Source organism: Neomonachus schauinslandi, chromosome 9, assembly GCF_002201575.2.
Source record: "Neomonachus schauinslandi chromosome 9, ASM220157v2, whole genome shotgun sequence".
In the NCBI taxonomy this organism is placed as follows: Eukaryota; Metazoa; Chordata; class Mammalia; order Carnivora; family Phocidae; genus Neomonachus; species Neomonachus schauinslandi.
In genome coordinates, this window is record NC_058411.1 from 31,607,990 (window position 1) to 31,631,750 (window position 23,761).

The 23,761-nt window shown below is 52.3% G+C and overlaps 1 protein-coding gene across 1 annotated transcript in view; it reads left to right on the top strand.

Moving 5' to 3' along the window:
* ACTN1 (actinin alpha 1) overlaps nucleotides 1-23,761 on the top strand; it is a 94,049-nt gene that overhangs the window by 54,920 nt on the left and 15,368 nt on the right. Inside the window, exons 3-10 of the mRNA XM_044918077.1 lie at nucleotides 393-512; nucleotides 7,403-7,489; nucleotides 9,300-9,387; nucleotides 9,963-10,041; nucleotides 13,491-13,572; nucleotides 14,875-14,960; nucleotides 22,296-22,388; nucleotides 23,733-23,759. Coding sequence (XP_044774012.1) covers nucleotides 393-512; nucleotides 7,403-7,489; nucleotides 9,300-9,387; nucleotides 9,963-10,041; nucleotides 13,491-13,572; nucleotides 14,875-14,960; nucleotides 22,296-22,388; nucleotides 23,733-23,759 — 662 coding nt within the window. The remainder of the gene's footprint in view (nucleotides 1-392; nucleotides 513-7,402; nucleotides 7,490-9,299; nucleotides 9,388-9,962; nucleotides 10,042-13,490; nucleotides 13,573-14,874; nucleotides 14,961-22,295; nucleotides 22,389-23,732; nucleotides 23,760-23,761) is intronic.

The window sequence follows — 23,761 nt, forward strand, 5'->3', positions numbered from 1 at the left end:
CCTTCATCCCCCACCTGCCCTCTTTGCATCCTCTTTTTAAGCATTTATCCTTCTTGATGTTTGTTCATTTGCATATATTTGTGTGTTTCTCTGTTTGAAGGTCTGTCTCCTCCTGGGCCAGAAGTGCACGAAGGCAGGAAAGTGTTTTGTTCACCCCTATATTCCTAGCACCGAGCCAGGTCCCGGACATACGGGGCTTACTACAGATCTGTTGGGTGGAGGCAAGCAGTTGAGGTCTGAGAAGTGGCAGGAAAGAGGCAGGATTGACTCTCCCTGTTGTTCCCTGCGAGGGTGGCCCTCACTGCTCCTGGACGAGGGTGTCATGAAAGCAGCCCTGCTCCCGGGAAACAGCATCTGATCCTCCCTGCCCCCCCCCCTTGGTCTGCATTCAGGGGAGCGCTTGGCCAAGCCGGAGAGAGGCAAAATGAGGGTGCACAAGATCTCCAACGTCAACAAGGCCCTGGATTTCATAGCCAGCAAGGGGGTCAAGCTCGTGTCCATCGGAGCTGAAGGTGAGTGAGGCCTGCCGTCTGACTGCTCTACGGAGCTTGATTTTCTGCTCCCTGTTCTCTTCGTCTTTTCTGCTCGAGTCCCGGGTTCCCACACCCCTGGGTGCATCAGGAAGTGGGGCCACCAGCACCTCCATCTGGTCGACCTGTGGATTCTTCATGTAACAACTACACTTTCCATCCAGTCTCTGCCCCCTGGAAAACCAAGGGCCTGCTCCCTGCTCCTGACCCCCCCCAACACCAGCCGAATCCTGGTGCCCTGAGATCCTGTGAGAGTGGAATGCCACCTCCCTCACCCACAGGCCTGCCTGCACTTTGCTGCCCGGGGCAGAGAATTCTGCTGCCTGCAGAGTGTCAGACCCGGGCTGGGTGGAGGGTGAAGGCTGCCTTGAGGCCCCACGGAGCCCTGGGAAGACTGATGTCCAGAAGCCTTCAGGAATATTCCTAATAGCATTTCTCTCCAGATTAGCTTCTTGACTCTTTCTCCTTAGCTTGAAAAAAAAATTTTTTAAAGCTCAGTATAAATTGTTATTCGTTTGTTCTTAATGGCTTAAGAGAGGCAATGCAGTTTTTTGTGTGTACTGTGGTGGCCCCAAAGGATTTGGGGAGGGAACACTGTAGCCAGGCCCTGTCAGCACTGCGCCCCTTGGATTCAGCCGGGGCTCACTGGGCACCTGCTGTGCGTGCCAGAAATCTCAAGCTAGGGAGGGTTTCCATCCATTCGTTCATCATTTGATGTATGCGCACAGCTGTGATCCCGAGCAACGCACTGTGGCAGGTACTATGCAAAAGCCCTTGGTGCTGGCAATCTCGCGGATCCCTCCCACAGCCTCTCTGGTGGCTCTCGTTATTATCCTCATTTGATGAGAAGGAGCCAGATGCCTAACGAGATGAAGTACCTTGCTGAAGGTCCCAATGTCAGTAAGTGGCAAAGCCGGAGCTCAGACCAGGTCTGTGTCCGAGAAATCCCCCTAGAGTGTGGCCTTTTCTTGAAGAGAGCAGGGGACTTGCTCCAGCAAATCAGAGGAGTGCATCTCTTTTCTGGTGGGATGAGTCTAAAGCCCTCCCCAGCCCCCCTTTCTTTCCAGAAATTGCGGGATTTTATATTGCTACATCAAACGCGAATGTTCGCACAGTATCGGCAACCCCCAGTCCGTGGTGTCAAATCCGGCCGACGCGGGTTTTCGTAAATATTGGAACCCAGCCACACCTGTCTGTTTACATATTCTCTGTGTCTGCTCTCCTGCTACAATGGGCAGAAGAGTTGTGACAGAGACCGTATGGCCTGCAAAGCTGAAAATATTTCCTGTCAGCCTTTGGCAGAAAAATTTCGCCAAGCCCTGCCTTCCTGGGGCTCAGGCTCATGCTTGAGCAGTTGTGGGTGCTGCCTCATGTGTCCCACCCAGCACATCTTCAGCTGTGAAGCAAAGACCGAGTCTCTATATCCGTGTGGCGCACACAGCAGGTGCTCAGGAAATGTTCGAAGGACTCGCACCTAGCGGTGTACTTTGTTCTGTGAGTGGAAACATATTCTCTGCTTCTTAAAAGAGTAGTTTACTCTCTTAGGGAAGATTAAAGACTTGGCAGAAAACGTTTCAACTAAGCAGGGCTGGGAAACCAGAGAAGATGGTGCTCAGCTGGTCTGGTGCAAGCTCACATGCCCCCTGGGACAGGGAAGTAAAGGATGTATAAGGGGGGCCAGGGGGGACGGTAGGGATGGGTGGGGATTGTGGAGAACTGGGGAAGGCATGTCCTTCTAAGTGGGGCACCTACTAATCATTTGTTGCTGTGGGGGGGATACAGGTCCAACATGGCTAGATCTTCCCATTTTTTCAAAAGAAGCCAGAAATCCAGATTTTTAGAAAGAAAAACAGCTACCTAACAATATTTTTTTTTTTTTTTTAACTCTGAGGTCCAAAGGGGAGGAGGAAGGGGGAAGATGGGAGAGAAGAAGAGCATTGGTTCTAGCTCTTTGGCTAGACAGGATGCTTGGCATGGGCTCTCCCCTTCCACCTGTGGGCAGGCCTGTAGGGTGGGTATCACCAGCCACATTTTATAATCAAGGCAACTTAGGCTGAGAAAGTTGCTAGGGTGGAAGCCTGTGGTGTGCTTGAGCATGGGTTCTGGACCACACTCCTTCCATGTGGCAGAGCCAGGATGAGCCTGGGAGTTTGGGCTCCAGAGCTGAGGTCTGAACCTATTCCCATAGCTGTGGACATGGTCCGCGGGGGCCGAGGACAGGACTTTCTTGTCTGCTTTTCCTCAGCTGCGGAGGGGTGGGTCAGGTTGGCTGTGCCTGCCTGGGCAGAGGGCGAGGAGCAGAGACAACCTCGGGCATAAACTCCACCGGCCCCTCTGACCTTCCGGGAAGTCAACCTAGCTGGCCTCGGATTTCCAGCTTTTCTCACACAGGCCTCACTTCTCTGAAGATTTTGAAAGGCCCCTTTAAAATGAGATAATCCTGACCTCCTCACTGCCCTAGGGAGTCCGTGCTTTAGGCCGAGCCTTCCACTTTGAAATCACCTCTCCTGTTTCAAACTGAGCACTCAGATGAGGCTGGGATGGTTGCTCGGCTGTGCCAGGAAACTGGATGAGGCCACAAATGGGTTTTGTTTATTGTAATGAAGTGCAGTTTATTGCTGTAGACTATAACATAAAAGGCAGTGGAGCAGATCCCTTGGAGTAAGTGCTCTTGGGGGTCCAGGTGGGGAGAGATGTTGCTGGTTACGCTGAGGAGCGTTCTGGGCTGAGGGGGGCAAGCCCAGCGTGGGCAAGACCCCAGATCTTTAAAGGATTATCACGTGGTGCAGGACTAGACTCTGGTGAACCCCTGAGGGGCAGACCCAGGCCCAGGAGGCCCTATGGGAATGGAATGGCTGCTCTGGAGGGGCATATGGGCCCTGTCCCTGGAGGTGTGCGCTTGGAGGCTGAACGCAAGGAATTTCCGTATGTCCAGGAGGGATTAGAATAGATCCTTAGGGTTTCCTGTACCGTACTTGATTTAGAATGTCTAGACTTCATGGAATTGAGGCTTGACCTAGGTGAGTGGTTGGGATTTAACCAGGTGAGAGGACCTGGAAGGATTTTTTGTCTTAGGATCTTTGGGTGGGGTGGGGGGGGGGCTTGATGGCTTTGGGTGCCAAGAGCCTGGGTGTGATCTTGATAATTGATCACCTGTCCTTGGGGCGGAGGGGGTGGTGGGTGCAGTAGCTAAAGCATGGGTCTGGGAGCTTGGTGACCCCCAGGGGTCTAGTTTCTGTCATGTGGAATGTCTTCATTCTACCGCCTGAATCATGGGTGGGTGACTGCATCCCTGGGGTGGGGGCAGGGGGTAAATGCAGGATGTGAATGCTTCTTGGCTGGCTATAGACCAGGAATGGCAGAAACATGCCCCCCCCCTTTCTTCTCGTACCCACAGCAGACATTATAGTCCATTCTCATGTTTTGTCCACAGGGCCCAGTTGTGGCCTGGGGACCCTCCTTTTGGACCCAGCATGCTTGGCAGCCCCATGACATAAAGCTGCTGGTGAGATGGGGCCTCCCTGATCCAGACATACAGATGCCTGGGAAAAGGATTTGCTCTGGGGGTGGGACAGGGAGCCAGTGGGCCCTGAGGCTGGGGTGGGGCATGGGGTGTCAACATACCCCACTCTTTTTGCCTGTACTTGGCTCTCCTGTTTCCTGCAGGATCTGGTATGAGTGAGAATTCAGTGAGCAATTCAGTGAGTTTCTGGGGGAAGGGAGAGAGGAATAAGTAGGCAAGACCCCCAAAAGAAGCCACTCTTGTCTCCCTTAGTGCTGGGAGGGCACTGAACTCAAGGCCACAGGAGGCCAGGTATTTGGCCTTCACATGGGCACAAGAGGGGGCTATAGGATGGGGCAGAGGCGGGGGCCAGTGCTGCAACCTCTGCTCTTGGAAAGGTCAAGAGTGGAGGCCTCTTTCACCGGAGCCTCTTCTAGACGTTAAAAAAAAATCCCCTATATTTGAAACACCGTCCATGAAATTTCACACTTGTTTTTTCCACTTTCCATATTATAAAGATTTCTCCAGGTCATTAAAAACTCGTGAATGTAGTTTTTAGTGGCTATGTTAATTGCTGAGCATAGCTGCGCTCTGTTCCAGATCTGGGTCTTGCCCTGGAGGAGCCTGAGTGTGGTTATGTTGTCCCAGCCACAGACCTGGGTAACCTCTGCCCATTCACCCATACGTGTGTAGAGCCCTCCAGTACTCATTCATTCATTCATTCATTCATTCATTCATTCAACAAATATTGATGGAGGGTTGTCTCTGGGCCAGGCACTCTGCTGGGCTCTAAGCTGTGATGCAAAATGGAAAAATTGTTCCCCTCGTGGAGCTTATGCTCTGGAAAGGGGGAGAGAGAAAACACACACACACAGGTGTCAGGTGGAGAAAGATCAAGCAGGGAGTAAAGTGGGAGGTTTCCAGGAAGATGAGGTAGAGATGGAGGGAGGTGAGGGGCGAGTCCCGTGGATATCCAGGGAGGAGAGAGCTATGGGGAGGGTGGAGGGGGACTGTCAGGGCTTCACTGGCCGCTGACTTTGACTCCGAGTCAGGTGGGAAGTCGTGGAGGTTCTGAGCAGATGGCCGACGGGCAGGACATCTAACTCCATCACACCTTGTACTTAGTATATTCTCGCTTTCCAACTTGGGGCCATGATAAATGACCCTCTTCTGTACAGCAGCCTTAACTCTGTATGTCAGATCATCGGCTGGGTGTAGATTCCTAGAGGGAGACTTCACTGTCAAAAAGTTGAACAATTTCGGGGTCCCTGGGTGGCTCAGTCAGTTAAGCATCTGCCTCCCCTCAGATCATGGTCCCAGGGTCCTGGGATCGAGTCCTGCTTCGGGCTCCCTGCTCAGTGGGGAGCCTGCTTCTCCCTCTCCTTCTGCCTGCCACTCCCCCTGCTTGTGCTCCCTCTGTCAAATAAATAAATAAAATCTAAAAAAAAAAAAGTCAAACAACTTCAAGATGCTTGATCCTGTTGCCAAATTATTTCCCAGAAAGTTGTTGTTGTTGTTGTTGTTGTTTTAACATTTATACAGACGGTATGAGCATGAGCGGGAAGGGCAGAGGGAGAGAGAATCTAGAGCAGACTCTGTGCTGAGCCTGGAGCCCGACGTGGGGCTCGATCTCACGACCCAGAGATCACATCCTGAGCTGAAACCAAGAGTTGGACGCTTAACCAAGTGTGCCACCCAGGCTTCCCAGAAAGTGTTTTTTTTAAACCAATTTACACTTCTAGCCACAGTGTGCCAGGTAGGCTTATTACCATCAACACACATGAAGGTGTGGGTTCCTTGTTTTTTAACTTTGCTAATTTAATAGCTGGGAAGATATTATCTTCTTTAATTACAAGAGAAATTGAACATACTTATAAATTGGTTATATTTCATGTTTTGTGAAGTATTTATTCAGGTATTTTGCTTATTGTGAATTTGGCCTTTTTCTTATCAATTTATATAAACCCTTTAAACATTATAAATATGAAACCATTGGAAATCACAAATAAAAGGGCATTTTTTAAAAACCAGATCTTTATGAACTGATTCTTAGCTGATTGACTGCCTCTGCGTCCCCCGAGCGTGCTCTGCACAGTGCTGGCTGGCTTTTTACTTCTTAAAGAAGATGGTCATGTACTGCTCATTTCTCTGTCTCTCACCCAGGCCCTCCTCCGACTCAGGTCTGTGCCCCACTGGTGTCTGCGGTTCTGGGAGGGGCATGTAAGGCCCTTGTTAGCAGGAGGAGTTACATCCTGTCCCCTGCCCGACATGGACACTTTTCGTCCTCAGCACCCCGATGCAGGCTCAGCGGAGTTGCCCGCCCTGCCGGGAATTAGCAACAGCGCTCTGTACCTTGTTGGGCCAATAGCGGCTCGCAGTTTTGCCCTCCCTTTTGAGGAAGGCGATAAGATCTTAGAATATCATTTCCTTAGTGGAATACACTCTTGCTTAATGGGTTTGTGGGAAGCAACCCTAGTGGACATGGGCTCAGGATATTGGGAGTTCCTGCAAGTTACCCCTTCTCATGGTTCTGTTAGGTTTCTCCTATAGTCAGTTTTTCAGGTTGGAAAAAATAAGATGTCTTTGGATGCCAGACTGTTAGCTGAGAGTACCTTGCCAGGGGCTGGGTTACTGTCTCCTGATTTGGAAGCAGGTGAGGGTAAGGAGTCTACATTTGATTGCCACAGGCTCAGCCCCCAAGACCTTAAACCGCTCCCTTGTTTTAGGCTCCTTAAAGACAGGTATTTATGTTTGTATTCTCTGCCTCTGGGCCTGGTACAGGAAAAAGAAATTACTTGATAGAATTTATAGCATTTTTTTTAAAGTCTAAAAAGTGTTACTTAGACTGAATTTAGCGGGTTATCTCTTAATTGTGATCTTGAAGCTGTTGTTTGATTTTTTAAAAAATATGCATTTGATACCCAAGGGTTGATTTGTGACTTAGTGGATCCTTCAAGATGTCAGTTTACAAACCTTTGTTGGATTGATTCCTTTCTGTGGCCTACACTGGCTTTTTGGGTATGGATGGCTATTTTGAGAGCTGTGATTGCCCAGACTTCTCCAACTCACAGAGTTGCCAGAACACTTGTGATGTCTCCCTCTTCTCTGTCAGTCTCTCTTGTCTTCCCTGATGCACCCACTGGAATTGATCACCTATCTCGTGTTCCCCGGGTCACCCCCAAATAGACTTCTCTCCTGGCACCTGTGATATCTAATTGTACTTTTAAAAACATACTTACTTTTTCCTAAAAGTGGAGCTGTGTGGTCTTTGATTTCCTATGTGGTACATGCAGTGATGTGGGCACTCTGGGAATTTTAACTCTGCCCCTGCTAACAGCCATCCTAACATGTCCCGATGCCATTTCTGTAGAAATTGTGGATGGGAACGTGAAAATGACCCTGGGCATGATCTGGACCATCATCCTCCGCTTTGCCATCCAGGACATCTCTGTGGAAGGTGGGTCTCCTGCTGTTTCATTAGTCCCCAAGCCCCCTCCCCCCGCCCAATCAACCCTGCCCTCACCATCACGTCTTCCTCCCTGAGCTCAGCCTGGAGAACCCCCTGACCCCTGGCAGTGGGGGCCCAATTGTGGGCCACATCCTGGCCCCAGGGAATCCCACTCACTTTGGGACTGCCCAAGGGTGCTGTGGGGAAGTATTGGCTCTTGGGTTGTTAAATCCAAAAGGGCAGGGAAATAGCTTGGCAGCCAGGAGGCTGTGTTGCAGGATTCCGAGTGGACCCGAGGTCTTCCACTTCGCTCCCATAGCCCCCTCTGGTGGCCACGTCACAGATCTTTAAGAGGCCACTAATAGTCTGGGGCGGCGCGATCTCTTTAAACTTTTGGTTCCACACTCCAGCAGTTTTTGAGCTTTATTATCTGATATGTGTATATTTATTTTGTAATAAATTGTATTTGTGTATTGATATTCGTATTATGAAACACACATCCCAAAACAAATTTTAAAAAGGTGAGATGGAGATAATATTTTAAAAATATTTTTTATTCATGGAGTGCCTGGCTGGCTCAGTTGGTGGAGCCTACGACTCTTGATCTTGGGGTTGTGAATTCGAGCCCCACACTGGGTGCAGAGATTCCTAAAATAAATCAATAAATACGTAAACTTTACAAAATATATTTTTATTCAAATTCATGGCCCAGGAATCTTATAAATATTTTTATTCAAAGTAATTCTTTTGATGGGAAGAATGTGGAATAAATTGCTTCCTTCTGGAAATTTTGGTTTGACACATGATGAGATAGCCATGTGAAGGCCTAAGTTTGGTTTATAGATGCTTGGTATTTAGGGCTGAAGCGGTTAAAAAGGTGTCCACAGTAGTCACTTCGAACATGGTTCTTGTGAGTGATGGTGGATATAAATCCATTTTCAAATTGCCTTCTTGGTGAGATCAACTTGATTTTTTGGGTGCTGATTTCTTGTTAGCTCTGGTTAAATTGTCATTGTTTTAATCTTGTAATATGGCTGATGAGCTTGAGCTGAGGAGAAGCATTAGCTTTGCTGATTTTTTTCATTGTTTGCTTGTGCTTGAAATATTATCTTTGCAGAAATCATGTCATTTTAAAGTCCATTTTGTGAATTGAGAGTAAATGAGATCACCCATGAACCCTCTTTGCTGGGGTTCCATTTCTGCAGTTCACAGATGCGAGCACATGGGGGCAGAGTGGTTTACAGCCCTTCTGTGCAGGGAGCTCCTGCGGTCCCCTCAGATGCCTACCTGCTTTACCTTACAGACATGTGTCTGCTTCACACATACAGCAATGGCGTCCACCTATGCATTAAATATAAGGAAACTTTATTTTTTAGATGATCCTAATGCTTCTGTCCCCCACGGTTGTGTGCACTCTACACCGCCTGAATACCCCAAAGCGGAGATCCCAGGACTTCAGATTTCATAGGCCAGTCAAACATAGACCTGACATGGGTTGCTGATTTACTTTGTAACGCTCCCTGTCTTTGAATAAAAGGGAAGGATGGGGAAGAGATTCTGAAAGTTTGAAAGGCCATTAGATCAGTATTTATGTGTGTTATGTGGCTAGCTCGTAAACGCTGCCTCACTTGCTTCTTTGTTTCTCGAGTAACTTCTCAGACTTTGTTGAGGAAACAGACTTAGTGGCCTGGTAGCCCCAGGGTTGGCATCTAGGGGTCTTTGTATAGACCCCTCGTGTGGCGGAGCATGGACCCCGTGGGCACAGTGGGTGGGGCTTCCTGCACACTGACCTCTCTGCCCGCCGCCCCCCTCCTCACAGAAACTTCCGCGAAGGAAGGGCTACTCTTGTGGTGTCAGAGAAAGACCGCCCCCTACAAAAACGTCAACATCCAGAACTTCCACATAAGGTGAGTGGCTGGGGGCTGAGGGGCTCTTGCAGAACCTGGGCTGTTCCCCCAAGACCCTCCGGCCCCCTTTCGCTGGGTTCGTTTCAACTCTAGAACAGAGCAGAGGTCCCTGGGGAAGACGTTGCTTTCGAGGGGCGGGTGCCATAGACCCTCCGATGCCACCTTCCCTCCCAGCGATGCCTTCGATCTAGCTGCTGCTACATAAGCCTTCGGTTGATGCTCCTCGAACTGCTGGGGAGCTCCCCAAGGAGAGTGTCCAGAAAGTTCCAGCCTGGGGCACTGGAACAGAGCAGAGAAGGGGAGGGGATGGAGACCTTGGTGGAGAGTAGAGTTGGATGTGGTAGGTGTCTCAACTTGCCAGGCCCCCAAAATCTTGACCCCAGTGCCTGGGATTGCGGCAGGAAGAAATGCTGCTTCCCATCCTGTCTTCTCCTCACTCCTGCTCCGAAGCACTGTGTGTTCATCTCTGGAAAAAAGGAGGACCCTCCCCTGCAATCCTCGTTTAGAGCTTTCCCTTAGTTAATGCCCAGTCCCATTCACCAGCTTGCCCCCCACCTTCTCTCTCCCTCGGGCAGCTGGAAGGATGGCCTTGGCTTCTGTGCCTTGATCCACCGACACCGGCCTGAGCTGATTGACTACGGGAAGCTGCGGAAGGTACGTGCGGTGGCTCCCGGCTGCCAGGTCCCTGCCAGGTAGGGGGGAGGTAGAAGGGCAGGCCTGGGGCCCTCTTCTGAGAGCCCATGGCCACGGTCAGGGGTGTCATTCCCCTTAGACTGGCCCCAGAGACAGCCTGTAGAAGTCAGAGAAAAGCATCTCCACTATGAGGACTACTTGGGTTCCCTGTGTGCACAGCATGCGTGTTCTTGCTGACCCAAATAGCCCACAGCGTATTAGAACCCTGCAGCATGTTGTTGGGGTGATGGGATCTTCACTCACGTTTTCCCCTTCTATTTTCTGGGGTTTGTAAAATGGTTATAGTACTTCCACAATTTAAGCTATTGCATGTTAGAGGCATTTGCTCCCATCCAGGTCCAAGACTTGCTGTACAGTCCCAGCAGATTTCCACCACTCATTGCTGAAGTTTGGCTGGGGGATTTTCTTTAGCTACTGCTTAATTTCACTTACGCTCTTGGCTTGAAGCTGCTGGGGGATTTTCCTGAGCATGTGTATGTATTGAGGAGCAGACCAGGCGGTGGGAGCTCTTCTGGTGTCGGGGCTGGCCTAGACCTTGGAGAGGCCTGTCGGGGACCGCTCTGACCTCACTCACCAGCTTCCCTGTGAGCCCATCCCGGTGCCAAGAGGCCACCCGTGGAGCCCTCCCTACACCCTCAGCTGATGGTCTAGAGCTCGAGTTGGAGTGTTGCCGGTCCGTGCGTGAATCTCTTGACAAGGCAGCTTCTAGGAATGCCTGTTCTTACATTTCTCCACTTGACCCTGACACTTGGAGAACACAGTGTTCAGTGAAGACCCCCACCTGGCTTGTGCCCCCAGAGGCCAGGCTTGATGTTGCCAGTGCGGGAGCTGCTCTGGCAAGTCCATCATGGTGTCAGGGCCTTAGTTTCCAGGGTGTGGGGGAGAAATGGAGTAGACTCCCATATCCTCCAGTCACTCGAAGCCAGGCCGAAGCCTGAGGCTGGGCCCCGGGCCCACCTTGTTTTTTTGTTTGTTTGTTTTTTTAAGATTTTATTTATTTATTTGACAGAGAGAGAGAGAGCACAAGCAGGGGGAAATGGGAGAGGGAGAAGCAGGCTCCCCACTGATCAGGGAGCCCGATGTGGGACTCCATCCCAGGACCCTGAGATCATGACCTGAGCCGAAGGCAGACGCTTAACCGACTGAGCCACCCGGACCCCCCTCAGGCCCACCTTGTGAAAGAGAGAAGCCCATGGCTTGGCCCTGCATGTGTCTTTGGTCAGGGGTCCAGCTCTTCCCAAGCCACCGTCTTAGTGGGTGGGAGGGTCCCTGCACTCCAGCTCAGCTGCCTCGCAAGGAAGAAAATCAGGTTGAGAACCCCCTGACTTACCCGAATGCTGTGTGGCCGAATTAAACAGCCGAGGCAGGAAACCCTAGAGGTGGCGATCTTTTTCTTTCAAAGACATCATCACACACCTCCTTACTGTTTGCCTGATGCACCTAGGTGATAGTTGTGCGTGTGTCTGTTCCTGTGTCCGTGTGCTGGGGTACAGACGATTAACCCATAGCCGTCTGCCACCCCATATAGAGAGGGGCCCTGCTGACTGTAGCTCTCCAGTCCCTCCCCCCATGCCACAGAGTGTAGGGTCTTGGCCCTCTGGGAGGTGAGAGTCTAGGGCCCTTTGCTACCCAGCCAGCTGCCCACCCCCGCATGTCTTGTCTTTTCACTGTTTCACTGTGTCTGTCTCTCCTCTCCTTAATTCAGTAGCATCAGTAAGATCCAGCCCAAATCCTAGCACAGACCTGGTCCCACTGAACCATGGATGCTTTCCAGAAAGCACAGGTTGCTGGAGCCAAGTGGCATTTGAACGTAGGGGAGAGCTGTGGGGCTCTGGCCAGGATGCTCTTCCTTCCCGCTGTGGCCTTAGCTGGGCCTGGGAGCCTGGCTGTGCCTGGAAACTGAGTGTGGCCGGCGGGTGTAGCCCGGGGCCTGAGGGCTGCTTGAGGCCCTGGACGGAAGTGACTTTCACTGCTTGGCATTGTTTTTTATCATTCTGGAAGCTGTCAGCAACTTTCCCAGAAGGACTCCACCTTCTCTATTTTGAGCAGTTTCTTCCTGAAAGCATCCTGGATGAATGTATTTATTTCTTTGTAACTTTGTGATTCTTGTCTTTGCAAACGGGGACACTGAGTCCTGGGCTGGAAAAACCAGGTTGCTGTAGATTAGTCTGGGGAGCCAGGAAATAGTGGGGGAGGACCCACAAGAAACTCCCATTGCTATGTAGTGGTTTTTTCCCCACGTTAAAAAAAATTCTTTTAATTATGGTAAAACATAAAATGTAACATATGTAAAAACACAAAACATGTATGATATAAACACTTGAGCCATGCTGAGGTGTACAGGATGGTGGCAGGGACGTGTCTCCCATGCTCTTGGTCCCGCACAACTGAGACCCTGCACCCATGAAACCATCACGCCCCGCTCCCCACTCCCCCGGCAGCCACCATCCTACTTTCTGACTCAATGAACTTGACTACCCTAGATGCCTCGTATAAGTGAATCATACAGTATTTGTGTCTGGCTTATTTCCCTGAGCGAATGTTTTCAAGGCTGACCCAGGTGGTAGCAGGTGTCAGGATCTCCTTCCTTTTGAAGGCAGGATGATAATCCATTGTATGGACACCACATTGGTTTGCCTGCTCATCTGTCAGTGGGCAGTTGTGTTATTTTTGCCTCGTGGCTCTTGTGAAAATTGCTGCCATGAATATGGGCGTGCAGATACCGGTTTGAGTCCCTGCTTTCAGTTCTTTGGGCTGTATACCCAGAAGTGGGACTGCTGAGTCATATGGCAGGCAGGCCGAGGTTTAACTGCTTGAGGACCCTCCATACTGTGTTCCCAGCAGCTGCACTAGCTTGCATTCCCACCCACGGTGCCCATGGGCTCTGCTTTCTGCGCATCCTTCCCAGTCCCCAGTCTGTGTTCTGGAGATGGTAGCAGAAGTCAGAATAGTCAAATTGTGGCTGTTTGAAGGAGCCCCCAAAATTTCATGGAATGCGAGCAGCTTGAGGTCTCCTAGTCCGACTCCTAAATAGCAGAGGGGAAGCCGAGGGTGGGTTGCTGAGTAGTCGCACCGGCTCCTGGCAGAGCTGAAACCAGGAGCCAAGACGAGCAGCGCCCAGGCCTGTGAACTGCTCCCGGTGTGTACTTCTTAGCCGTTCTTTCTTGGGCTGCAGGCCAGTATGCTTCACGCTCTTTCTCTGACAAACTGAGACTTGAGGAGGAAAAATGGCACTTTAAACGCCCACCCAGCAAGCTCTAGAGGGGAAGCCGGCCTTGTACACCCAGAGCTGGACCCTGGGGACCAGGGGGCCATAGACATCCTCTCTGCACCCCCGTCTTTGATCACCCAGGTGTGGGTGACCAGTGGCTTCTTGGGCCCCCCATGCCTTCATCCTCTTCTTCCTCTAGGACGACCCACTCACAAATCTGAACACAGCCTTTGATGTGGCAGAGAAGTACCTGGACATCCCCAAGATGTTGGATGCTGAAGGTAAAAGGTGTTTCCTTCTGTGCCTGCAGCTCTTCTCTCACCTGCCCTCCCCCCTCATCCCCCCCACCCCCCACTCCGTGACCAAGCTGGGTGGGCCCCAACGGCCCGAGGTGGGAGGGGAAGAGGCCTGGCTCTGCGACCTCATCTGGGGAGCCCCCGGGGGGCACGTGCCTATCAGGGATTCCTCATTCCCTGCCGTTTGGAGCGGAGGCTAGCTGGTGCCCTTGAGGCTGATCTGCATCAACTGCCTGTTCTTATTTCTGTCTTGGAGCTGGGGTGGTGGGTGCTGGGGTGGAACACAGTGTTCCTTTGTTTTAGGGGAGGGAAAAACTCTTTTCCCCTACTTTCTTAGGCACTCCAGCTGGGATCCTGTAAATTAGACTGGCAAAAGACAGATTAACAAGAGAAAAGCAAAGAGAAGTCTATTAACATGTGCATTCACAGAGAGCTCTCAGTGATGAGTATTTCGCAGGGGTGGTTAGGAATTTGGGGTCTATATCCACACCTAACTTGTAGGGGAAAGGGAAAAGCAAGTGACTTTTAGAAAGATGACTGGGCCCTTAGGAGACTAGGAGGGAGAGCTGATAGTTGATGACAATGTCTGTCTGGGACCATTTTCCAATCTGTGCAAAAGCAGGAAGAATAGTATATAAACTTCCATATAGCCATCATCCCAAAGAAACAATTAGATTTTGCCACTTTTTTCCCCTTTTGTTTTCTTAGTTGAAATATTTTAAAACAAATCCCAGACATCACAGCATTTCACCACTACATACTTCAGAATACATACTTAAAAATTTGGATATCTTCTTATGTAACCGTAAAACAAATTTCATACCTAGCAAGGTGACTGTAATTCCTTGATATATCTACAGCCCAATTCAAAATAAAATTTCCCCAGTTGGTTCTTTCGAGAGTTGGTTTGTTTTAATCAGGTTCCCAATAAGTCTGCACGTAGCATTTAGTTGTTCTGTTTCTTCTGTCTTTTCCCGTCTGTAGCACCCCCCTCCTCCCTCCGTTCCTTTTTATTCCTGCCACTGAACTTGTTGCAGAAACGGGGCCAGCTGCTCGTGGAACGTTCCTTATTCTGGGTTTGTCGTTTGCTTCCTTGGGACACTGTTTCTCTGCTCCCTCTACCTCTTCTATTCCTGTAAGTGGAGGTTGATGCCAGAAGCGGGTAGGATTCAGGCTCAGCATTTGGGCAAGAAGGCTTGGACGTTCTGTAAACTTCTTTCCAAGTCACATCAGGAAGTGCATCACGTGTTCGCCAGCTGGCTTTTAACTCCAGATATTTCTTGACAGACATCGTCGGAACCGCCCGCCCAGATGAGAAAGCCATCATGACTTACGTGTCCAGCTTCTACCATGCCTTCTCTGGAGCCCAGAAGGTACCTGGGGCCCCCTGCTCCTTCATCTCGCAGCACACCTGATGCCGGGCCCCAAACCATGCACCCCCACCCCACCCGCCTCTCCCTGGCAACAGGGTCCGGATGGTCTGTGTCTTTGGTAGAGTTAGCTCCCGGTGCCAACGTGGCGCACGCTCTTGCTCGGCTCTCTCCCACCCTGCATCTCCGCTCCTTCTCTCCTCTTCCTCTATAGTCTCTGAGAAGCCTGGGCTAGAGCTCGCCTTCTGGGGCCCAGAGGCCCGGCTTGAGCAGGAAGAGCTGCATGTGTGAAATCAGGCTGGGGGTTCTGGACACCTGGGAGGCACAGTGGGCAACAGCCCCTCTGTGCCCACCTTTGTTGAAGCTACAGGCTTTCACAGAGCCGCGGGGCTTCCCCTGGGGAGGCATCTCCTGTCTCCACTGACCTATTTTACAAAGGTGTCACGAAGCCCCCACCTTTCTCCCAGTCACGGGCATGATTTAGCAAATCTGTCCACAGCTTTTTTGGGCCCTGGTGCCTTTTATATCCTTCTATATCCTGCCTGGGACCCGCATGTGGGGTCACTCTGCACTCTGTGTTCGCAGACATAAGCACAACCCCTTGGAGTGCGGGGGGAGGGGGGAGGTGGGCAGCTGTGAGCCCCTTCAAATGCTCTGGCTCAGTTTTGCTCAGGGAGGCCTGAGTTTAAAGTCCAGTTGTGCAGGTTCCGCACTGCACAAGGGTACCACAACTAAAGAGCACCCATTCACACTGCAGACATTGAAGATTTGAATATTTTTGTTACTAGGCTTAGCTCAGGGAGCAGAAGCCCCTCTCCTAGACCCCTCTCACAGGCAGGACCCTGGAAACACAACAGGCCGGGCCTTTGTGGTTTCGGGCCGAGGACCTGTCCCATCACATGGATGTGCTCAGGCAGATTTCCCACCCTCCGCATGGAGTCTGAGTGACCTGTCTCCAAATGCATGATGGGGGTGCTCCCTGCACCTCTGCCCAGCCTTCCCCTCTGCTCTCTGTCCCCCTTCCCTGTCTCAGTCTGTGCTCTCCCCTCCCCACCACTTTCTCCTCCCACCATCTCATTTCTCCTCTTTCTGCCCATCCCCTCATTTGCTGTCTCTGCGACCATCCTGTGTTCTCTCTGGCCACCACGGCTGTTTGGGTTTATTCTGTGCTGCTGCCGCCCCCCTTTCTCCTCTCAACCTCTTCTCCTTCTCTGTGCAGATGTGTAGGCACGCTAAGGCTGGATGGGAAGGCCATGTGACCTATTGTTTCATGTCACTGCCACGCCTTCTTGGGTGCGCAGAAGGTGAGCTCTCCCTCGGCCTCGCCCGCTCTCCCTGCCACCCTCCGCCCACCTCTTCCATCCTCCCGGGATGCTCCAGCAACAGTCCCGGGGGGCCACGGCCCCTGCAGTGACAGGAGGGACTTGAGAAGGCCCCCTGCCTCTTGTGTTCTCTGAACCTTGGCCAGGACACCTGAAGACGCCCGAGAGCCCCAGCCTCTGGCTGGCCCCCTGTGTCTCTGTGCGTACACGCTGGGCTTAGTGGAGGCCACAGATGAGAAGGGAGCTTGTGGTCTCAGCTCCTTCCCTGGATCCTGAGTCAAGGGCCCTTATCCCAAGCGGCACAACTCCTGGCTGTGCTTCCTGACTACTCCCTGAAACATTCAGGACCCCTTTGTGTTCTCTCCTTCCCGCTTAGGCAAGACCACCCTCTGAAATTACCCAGCAGGAGAGGCAGGGGGAAATCTTCCTGCCTTCTCCCTGGTATCCAGGCCAGAGGCTCAGAGCCCTTCCCAGCCAGGCCTGCCATGGGCATGGTGCAGGCTGCACACTCCACAAGGGTGCCATGGGTGCCCCATAGACCATGGAGGTGTGAATATTTCCTGCAGATGGCAGGAAAAATAGGCCCTAACCTATCAGTATGATAGTTTTCCATTAGAAGTGCCTTGGGGAGAGGCGCCTTTAAACCATCCCACAGAAACACCGTATGGGCTAGCGGCAGCCCTGTTCCCTGGCTGGATGGGCACCCAGAACCCTCCCCGCCTTCCTTCCGGGCCTCGCCTCGTTGGCACGGAGACAGGAGAGCTGTCCTGGGTGGAGGCTTCCTCACAGGTGTCCTGGCCCTCCCAAGATCTCCCGCCCCTTCCAACCTCTTCTCTGGTCTGCCTCTTGCTTCCTGTTTCTCTCTGTCCCGCCTCCACTGCTGCTGTCTTGCCAGCTTCTTCTGGCCTCTCTGACCCCCCAACCTTTCAGCCAGGCTGTGAGCAGCATCTGTCTACTTCGGGGGCGGGCCCCCAGCCCTGATAACCAACAGAGGGCCCGCTTGCCTGCGTCCGTAGCTAGAGGGCGCTCTGCTGTGGGGGTTTCCTCTTTCCAGCTCTTCCCCTCCCTCCCCTGCTCCTCCAAGGGTTCTGTCCTGGGCTTCATGCCTGCTGACACTGGCCTTCCCTGTGTCCTGGCTGATGGTGGTGCTCGGATGGGAGTGTGTGTGTGCACACACGCGTGCGTGCGTATATGCGTGTGCATGGAGCAGCCTGCTTTCCTCCCTCCCAGACCTCATGCCACCTCCCCCCATGCCCTCCTCCCTCCCTCTCATCCTCGTTGCAACCATTTCACGCTCCTTTTGTCCACATTCAAGGACAAGGTCACCAGTGTGGGGCTGGGGGTGGGGTAAGGGTGGTGTGCCTCTCATGTCCTGGGTCAAGAGCCTCTCCCAGAGTCGTCCCGGAACGCTTCTAAGGATTCAGGCAACTGCTTAGAGCCAAGCGGGCCGGGGCGGGGGGAGGGGACGCTTCGCCCTCTCCTATGGAAGAAGGAGGGTTCTTTCAGACTCACACACTCTTCTTGTCTTGACCGTCTCCATGTCTCATGCCAGCCGGGGGACATATCCTGAAACCCATGCCCAGGGCCCTCCATCCCCACCACTGTCTTCCTCTTGTCAAGCCTTGACAAGAAAGGCAGCGAGCGGAGTGCCTTGCATGCACGCACGTGTCCACACGCGTGCGCGTGAGCGTGCCAAGTAGTCCACGTACCCGTACAGGCGTATGGCACGCAAGTGCACATCATTGGTTTTCCTTGTCGGACGAGGACCGACTTCTGTTTGACATGTTGGTTTGGGTTCTGATTCTTTCTCAGTTTCCTTTTCCCCTCCTCTTCCCCCATGTCGATATAGAATCAACAGAAAGCAACAGATTTTGTTTATGTAGTTTGTGCTTTAAAGTTCATGGTCTATTGGGAACGATCGTGAGAAATAACCATCTAAGGCACAGACTAGCTCTGCTGTAGGTGTTTCTGGATGCTTTCAGGAGTAGATGGTGATGTTTGCATCTCTCTGGCCCGTTGGTTGCTTTTTTCACATCGTGAATCTCCTACGGGAAAGAAACCCCATTCCTGCCCTCAAGGGATTCACGGTCCATCTGGGGGAAGCCCTTACACCTAGAAGCCAACAATGGCTGCGGTCCAATCAGTGCCCGCTTTGCTGCAGACTGAGCGGGGGCGGGGCAGGCTGGAGGGCTGCAGGGCTGCACAACATGCATGCTTTCTTGAACTTGAGCTTGGGGGTCTTCAGGGTTGAGTAGGGGCCCTCAAGTGAAGATGTGGCAAGTGTGGGGAAGGCAGTCACAGCGTATGTGACAGCTTGGAGGTGTGACAGTATAGCTGCGAGGGGAGGGCGAGTTAGCCCTGCTGGCTGGGGCGCTCCTGCTGCCCAGAGCGAGGCACCCAGGGGAAGCGGGAGATGGCAGGTGGGGAGCTGAGCCCCTTTGCCCACGGGCCCCGCTGGTGGGGACACCGGGGCTGGGTGCTGATTTAGACACAGGGAAGGGCTGAGCTGTGGGAGGAAGGAAATGGGCAATTCTAGGTAGATTTGGGAAATTTTTGACTAAAAAGGTCACAGATGACATTTTGGTGGCATTCATGTGAATGCCCGTGGATGGTGGGTGACAGAGCCATTGTGCGTCATTTGGCCACATTTGGATGTTAGACGTCACCTTAATTAACTACCTGGACCAGCGAATTTGACGTTGCTTTTTAGAGTAGCAGCCTGGATTGGGATAGCTGAGTTTCATGTGGGATAGCTAAGTTGTTAGTACTCCAGGAATAATAGTCCCTAACTTGGGAAAAACAACATTATTATAAAACCAAACAGATCGTTCTGTGTTAAGCTGTATAATAATATAACTTAAAGTAAGTCATGAAGAAACAAACCAAGGGAAGGTAAACACAGATTTCTAGAAGTCTTCCTTTGGCATTTAGGAGTAATCCTTTTGCCTAGTGTTAAAAATATTTTCTCAGCCCATTAATGATATTTGTGCTTATGTCCTTTATTTCATGCAAATTCTGTTAACATCAGAAAGGCTGGGCAGTCTGGTTCTTCTTCTTGGTTCCAAAGCAGCCCTCCTCTTGCAGGAAGGATTCTTCCAGGGTCGGTGTTCTGATGGTGCTTCAATTTCTCTTTCTCTCAGAGAATGAATCTTTCCTCCCCTAGAACAAATCTCTCCTTTGAGCCGTCTTCATGACTTCGTGGTTCTGGGTACCTCTCTCCTAAATCCCCTGTAGTGATGGAGTTCTTGTAGCTACAGGAGAAACAATTTCTAGAAAACTAGGAAGTGGGACAACTGGGGTAGGCATCAATGTCCCCCCGCGCCCCACCCCCCCCCGGCCAAGGGTCTCACTTGCCTTTCACCTCAGCGGGTATGTCCCAAAGGTCTTACTTCCCTGCATGGCCTCTGTGGCCTCCTGGGCTGGGGGTGGTGGATGACCAAACCCTTCTTTGTAAAGGGACCAATGTGGAAGCAGGTGTCACCTTGTAGGCTTCTGCAGGGGGAGTTACACAGTGAGCGAAAGAAACGGGTCAAGGTCTTGAACTTTCTACCTGTCTTTTTTTTTTTTTTTTTCCCTGAAATTAAATCAGGATTCCAGGAGCCTGCTTCTTTCCTAAAGGGAACTGTGGGAGCAGGGCTGTCCCTTGAGGGCGGAGGCACCCCTGGTGGAGTTTGCAGACGGGCCATTGCCGTTTCTAAAGAAAGTACTCTTCTTCCATGGTGCCTGTGCTTTCTTTCCAAAGGCAGATATCCTGGTTATAATGATCGGTTTTCTCAGTCTCTCCGGGTGAAGCCACCTGGGCATGGGCAGGCTGAGTTGCAGGCTTGGGAAAGAGGCGGGTCTCTGTGAAAAATCCCCAGGTGGGCCACTGGGGAAGTCCCCCAGACTTCATCCAAAGGAGCCTGCCTTGACCCTGGAACAGGCAGCAGGCTCCGGGGGGGATGGGCGGGGCTCCCGAGGGAGGCTCCCAGGATCCATCTCCTAAAATTCCACAAACACAGGCCTCATTCAGTCTGCTGGTTTGACAAAGTGAACACAAGTCAAAGCTTAGGACCACTGAGCCCAGGATTTCAAGATGAATCAGGAGGGTAACAAGGCCAAGGAGGGCTTTATCCATGAAACATCACAGTAATGATACATGGTGTCCTTGTTATGGTATCAGTGGTAACTGCTACTTGCCTGTGATGCGTGGCCATCTCTGATTCTTACCCACTTGGTCACCATGCTGGACATAGCTTACCTATGTCAGTACAGAGACCACTGGCTCCCCCGGGTCCCTCTCCCCAGCCTTCAAGGGAAGTGGCCCTAGTGACTTCAGGTGGATTGCTACCCCCAGCCCTCCTCGTGGGGCATGTCGGCCTGTTCCCTATGACCTTGCTCTTTCCAGGGCCCCACAGGGAAGGAATTTCCCTCCTTGTCACCTTTTGGGATTCCCTGTAGTTACCTGTTGGTTTTTAAGAGGAAGGATGATCAATCAGGAGTTCTACATGAAAAGTGGCCATGGCATCTCCAGGGCAGAGTTGGGCTGGAGGGCAGAGGGGTGAGGGTCTAAGGATGTGGCTCCTTGCCTCAGTGTCTTGAGACCTGGGACTCAAAGCACCCATCCTGTCTTGGAGACCCTCTGGCCATTCCCACAGTTGGACCTGGTGGAGGCCTCCTTGTTCTGACACCTCACCCTAGAGGTGCAATCTCTTGACTTTGAGCTTTAAAGGACCTTTATGCTGACCTCATTCTGCCCCCTCACACACACACATCCCAGCAGGCCCTCCCAGTACATGAATCAGTGGGTATGTATCCTATTTGAAAAGTTCTGCAAAAAAAAAAAAAAATTTACATCTTAATTATTTCTTTTCAGTTCAAAGCACCCTCATTCTCAGGAAATTCTTCCTTATGCCTAGCCTCTGTTTATCTTGCTGCAATAAAAACTCATTTTGTCTTGTTCATCAACCAGTTGTGAGGTCCCATCTTTCTGTCCCTTAAGCCTTTGTTATCTGCAGGGTCACCCTTCTCTAGGGCCCCAGAATGCATATCTGTCTTTTCATCGGCATTATCTGCTCCCACCCCTAGGCTGTCTTTCTATCCCAGGACCCCCCAAAAGGCTTTGAATTCCCCTCCCCTTGTAGTTGGGTCATGATGTGAAAAGATAGATTTTAAAAATTACCGGAGCGCCTGGTGATAAAGGGACATGTGGCCCTTGCTTGTGTTGGGTCCACAGTGCCCTCCATGGCCCCAGAAGGCAGTGTCCCCTGGAGTTTCTGGGCCTTTGCCTCTGATTTCCAGTTAGTCCCCTCTCATTCCTCTCGTCACCAGGACCCATGTGGGGCATCTGCTAGCCCAGAGTCCCCTCTCATTCCTCTCGTCACCAGGACCCATGTGGGGCATCTGCTAGCCCAGCACTCCCTCAGCGCAAGACCCGCACTTAGCCTTCCCACAGGCGCCTAGCTTTCTGGATGTTCTGCCTGTTCTGGATTGGTCCTATATCTCACCTTCATGCTGTAGAGGGTCTCCGAGTCTTCTCTGATGTTCTTTAGGCTTTGAGCCAGGAGCAGATTCTGTAGGGATCCTGAGAGGCCCTGCTGCTTCTCACTAGGCACCTTATTCCAGACTCCCAGCTTTGAATTTCTGCATCTCCCAAGATCCTGGCCAATTCAGCCTGAGAGCCTGAGCCTTCAGAATCCCCAGGGCCTCCACTTGGGATTCTCGGCTGGGCGTGAATTTTCTCACCTCTTTACCTGAACATTTTGATTGTATCAGTCATCACATTAGTGTCTTCCCAACATGCATGATTGGCCTCAAACTCAGGTCCTTTTCCAGGGGCCCCCAGTTCAGCCACCAAGGTCTCTCTTCGGGCTCCCTTGATCCGTGGGACCCAGAGTGGGCTGGCAGAAGCTGGCGAGGAGGCGGTGGATTCAAAGCCCTGAGAGCTGCCTTCTTGCCACGTGGAGCTGCAGGGGTGAGAGCTCTTGCTACCCAGGGCTGACCGTGAGCACCCCCTCCCCACCTTTCTTGTTGCTAGGCGGAGACAGCAGCCAATCGCATCTGCAAGGTGTTGGCCGTCAACCAGGAGAACGAGCAGCTCATGGAAGACTATGAGAAGCTGGCCAGCGATGTGGGTACCTCCTGGGTTCTCCTGGCCCGGCTCCAGCCAGGCTCTGCTACCCCACCCTGGGGGAAGAGGGAGCCCCCAGAACCTGTCCCCCCAAACCCGCCCCTGGGGCACAGTCTGAGGCTGGGTGTAGTCCTTGGTCCCAGCACAGCAGATTCAGGGAAGCTTCCGCTCCTCACCCATTCGTTCTCCCAGGAGGCAGAGGGGGGCGCCAATCGAGCCGAGTCCCCGGCTTTTTCTCTCACCAACAAACAGTGAGCCTGGCAAACTCTGCACCTCTCTGGGTCTTGTTTTTTTTTTTAACTTCTCAAGTGAGAGCTAAGCCAAGAAAGAGCTCTCAGGGGCCTTTCTAGCCTGGTATACTGTTGTTCTGTGAGAGGCTTGGCCTAGAAAAGGAGGACGCCTGGCTCTGCGAGGATGTGACCTGGAGAGGGACCTGTGCTGGCTCAAGCTAGCTTAGCAGCTGGGCCCACCCAGGGGACAGGAGGAGATAGCGCTGGGTCTGCTGTTCTGGGTTTCGCCATTGACTCTATTTGGGTCACTTTAGGCTTTGAGCCAGGAGCAGATGCTGTAGGGATCCACTTGCTTCTTCCTTAAAAGAACTCAGCCTTCTGAGCCTCTGGTGGATCTGCCATCCAGCATACTAAGAACCCAGGTGCCAGGCTTAATCCCTGCTCTTCCATTTTAGCCTCCTCACCTTGGCACCTCACGGTGCTCGGTCACCCCTCTGCAGCCTGGGGGAGGCTCACAGCACCTAACCCCATGGGTCCCCGTCATTATGCCAGTGAGTTCGTTTGGGGGACAGGCTGGTGCCTTGCAGGCGCTCGTTCTGCCTCCTGTGACCACCAGCACTGCCCCCGCAGCTTCTCCACTGTCATCACCTTACCCAGGCTATTCCCTGCCTGTGCCCCAGAAGCCGGCCTCTTCCCTTTTGAGTCAGAGATCCTCATTCTAGAATTCTAGATGGCCAGGTGACAAGGGCCTCGGGAAACAACTGTGCACCCCTCCCTGGTACGGATGAGGACACGGAGGCCCAGCCGGGTGGTAGAGCTGGAACCGGAGCTCGGGTCTGCTCCTAGTCGCGCTGACTTCCCACCGGGTCTGGCAGAGCAGGGAGGTGGAGTTAGCCTCCTCCCCTAGCAGAGAGGAGGCTGGTGGCCAGGCTGCATGAAGGAGCACCCTGGAACCTGGCCTCGTGGCTGGGGAGTGGCAGTTGGGACAGAGTGTGCTGTCAGGAGAGTCCTCCCCCCAGCTTCCACAGCGTGGGAAGGGCCAAACGGCCATCAGGAGGAGAGGGAAGCAGCCCTTGCCCCCGCTCCCAGCATCCTCACCCCTTCCGCCCTCCAGCTGTTGGAGTGGATCCGCCGCACCATCCC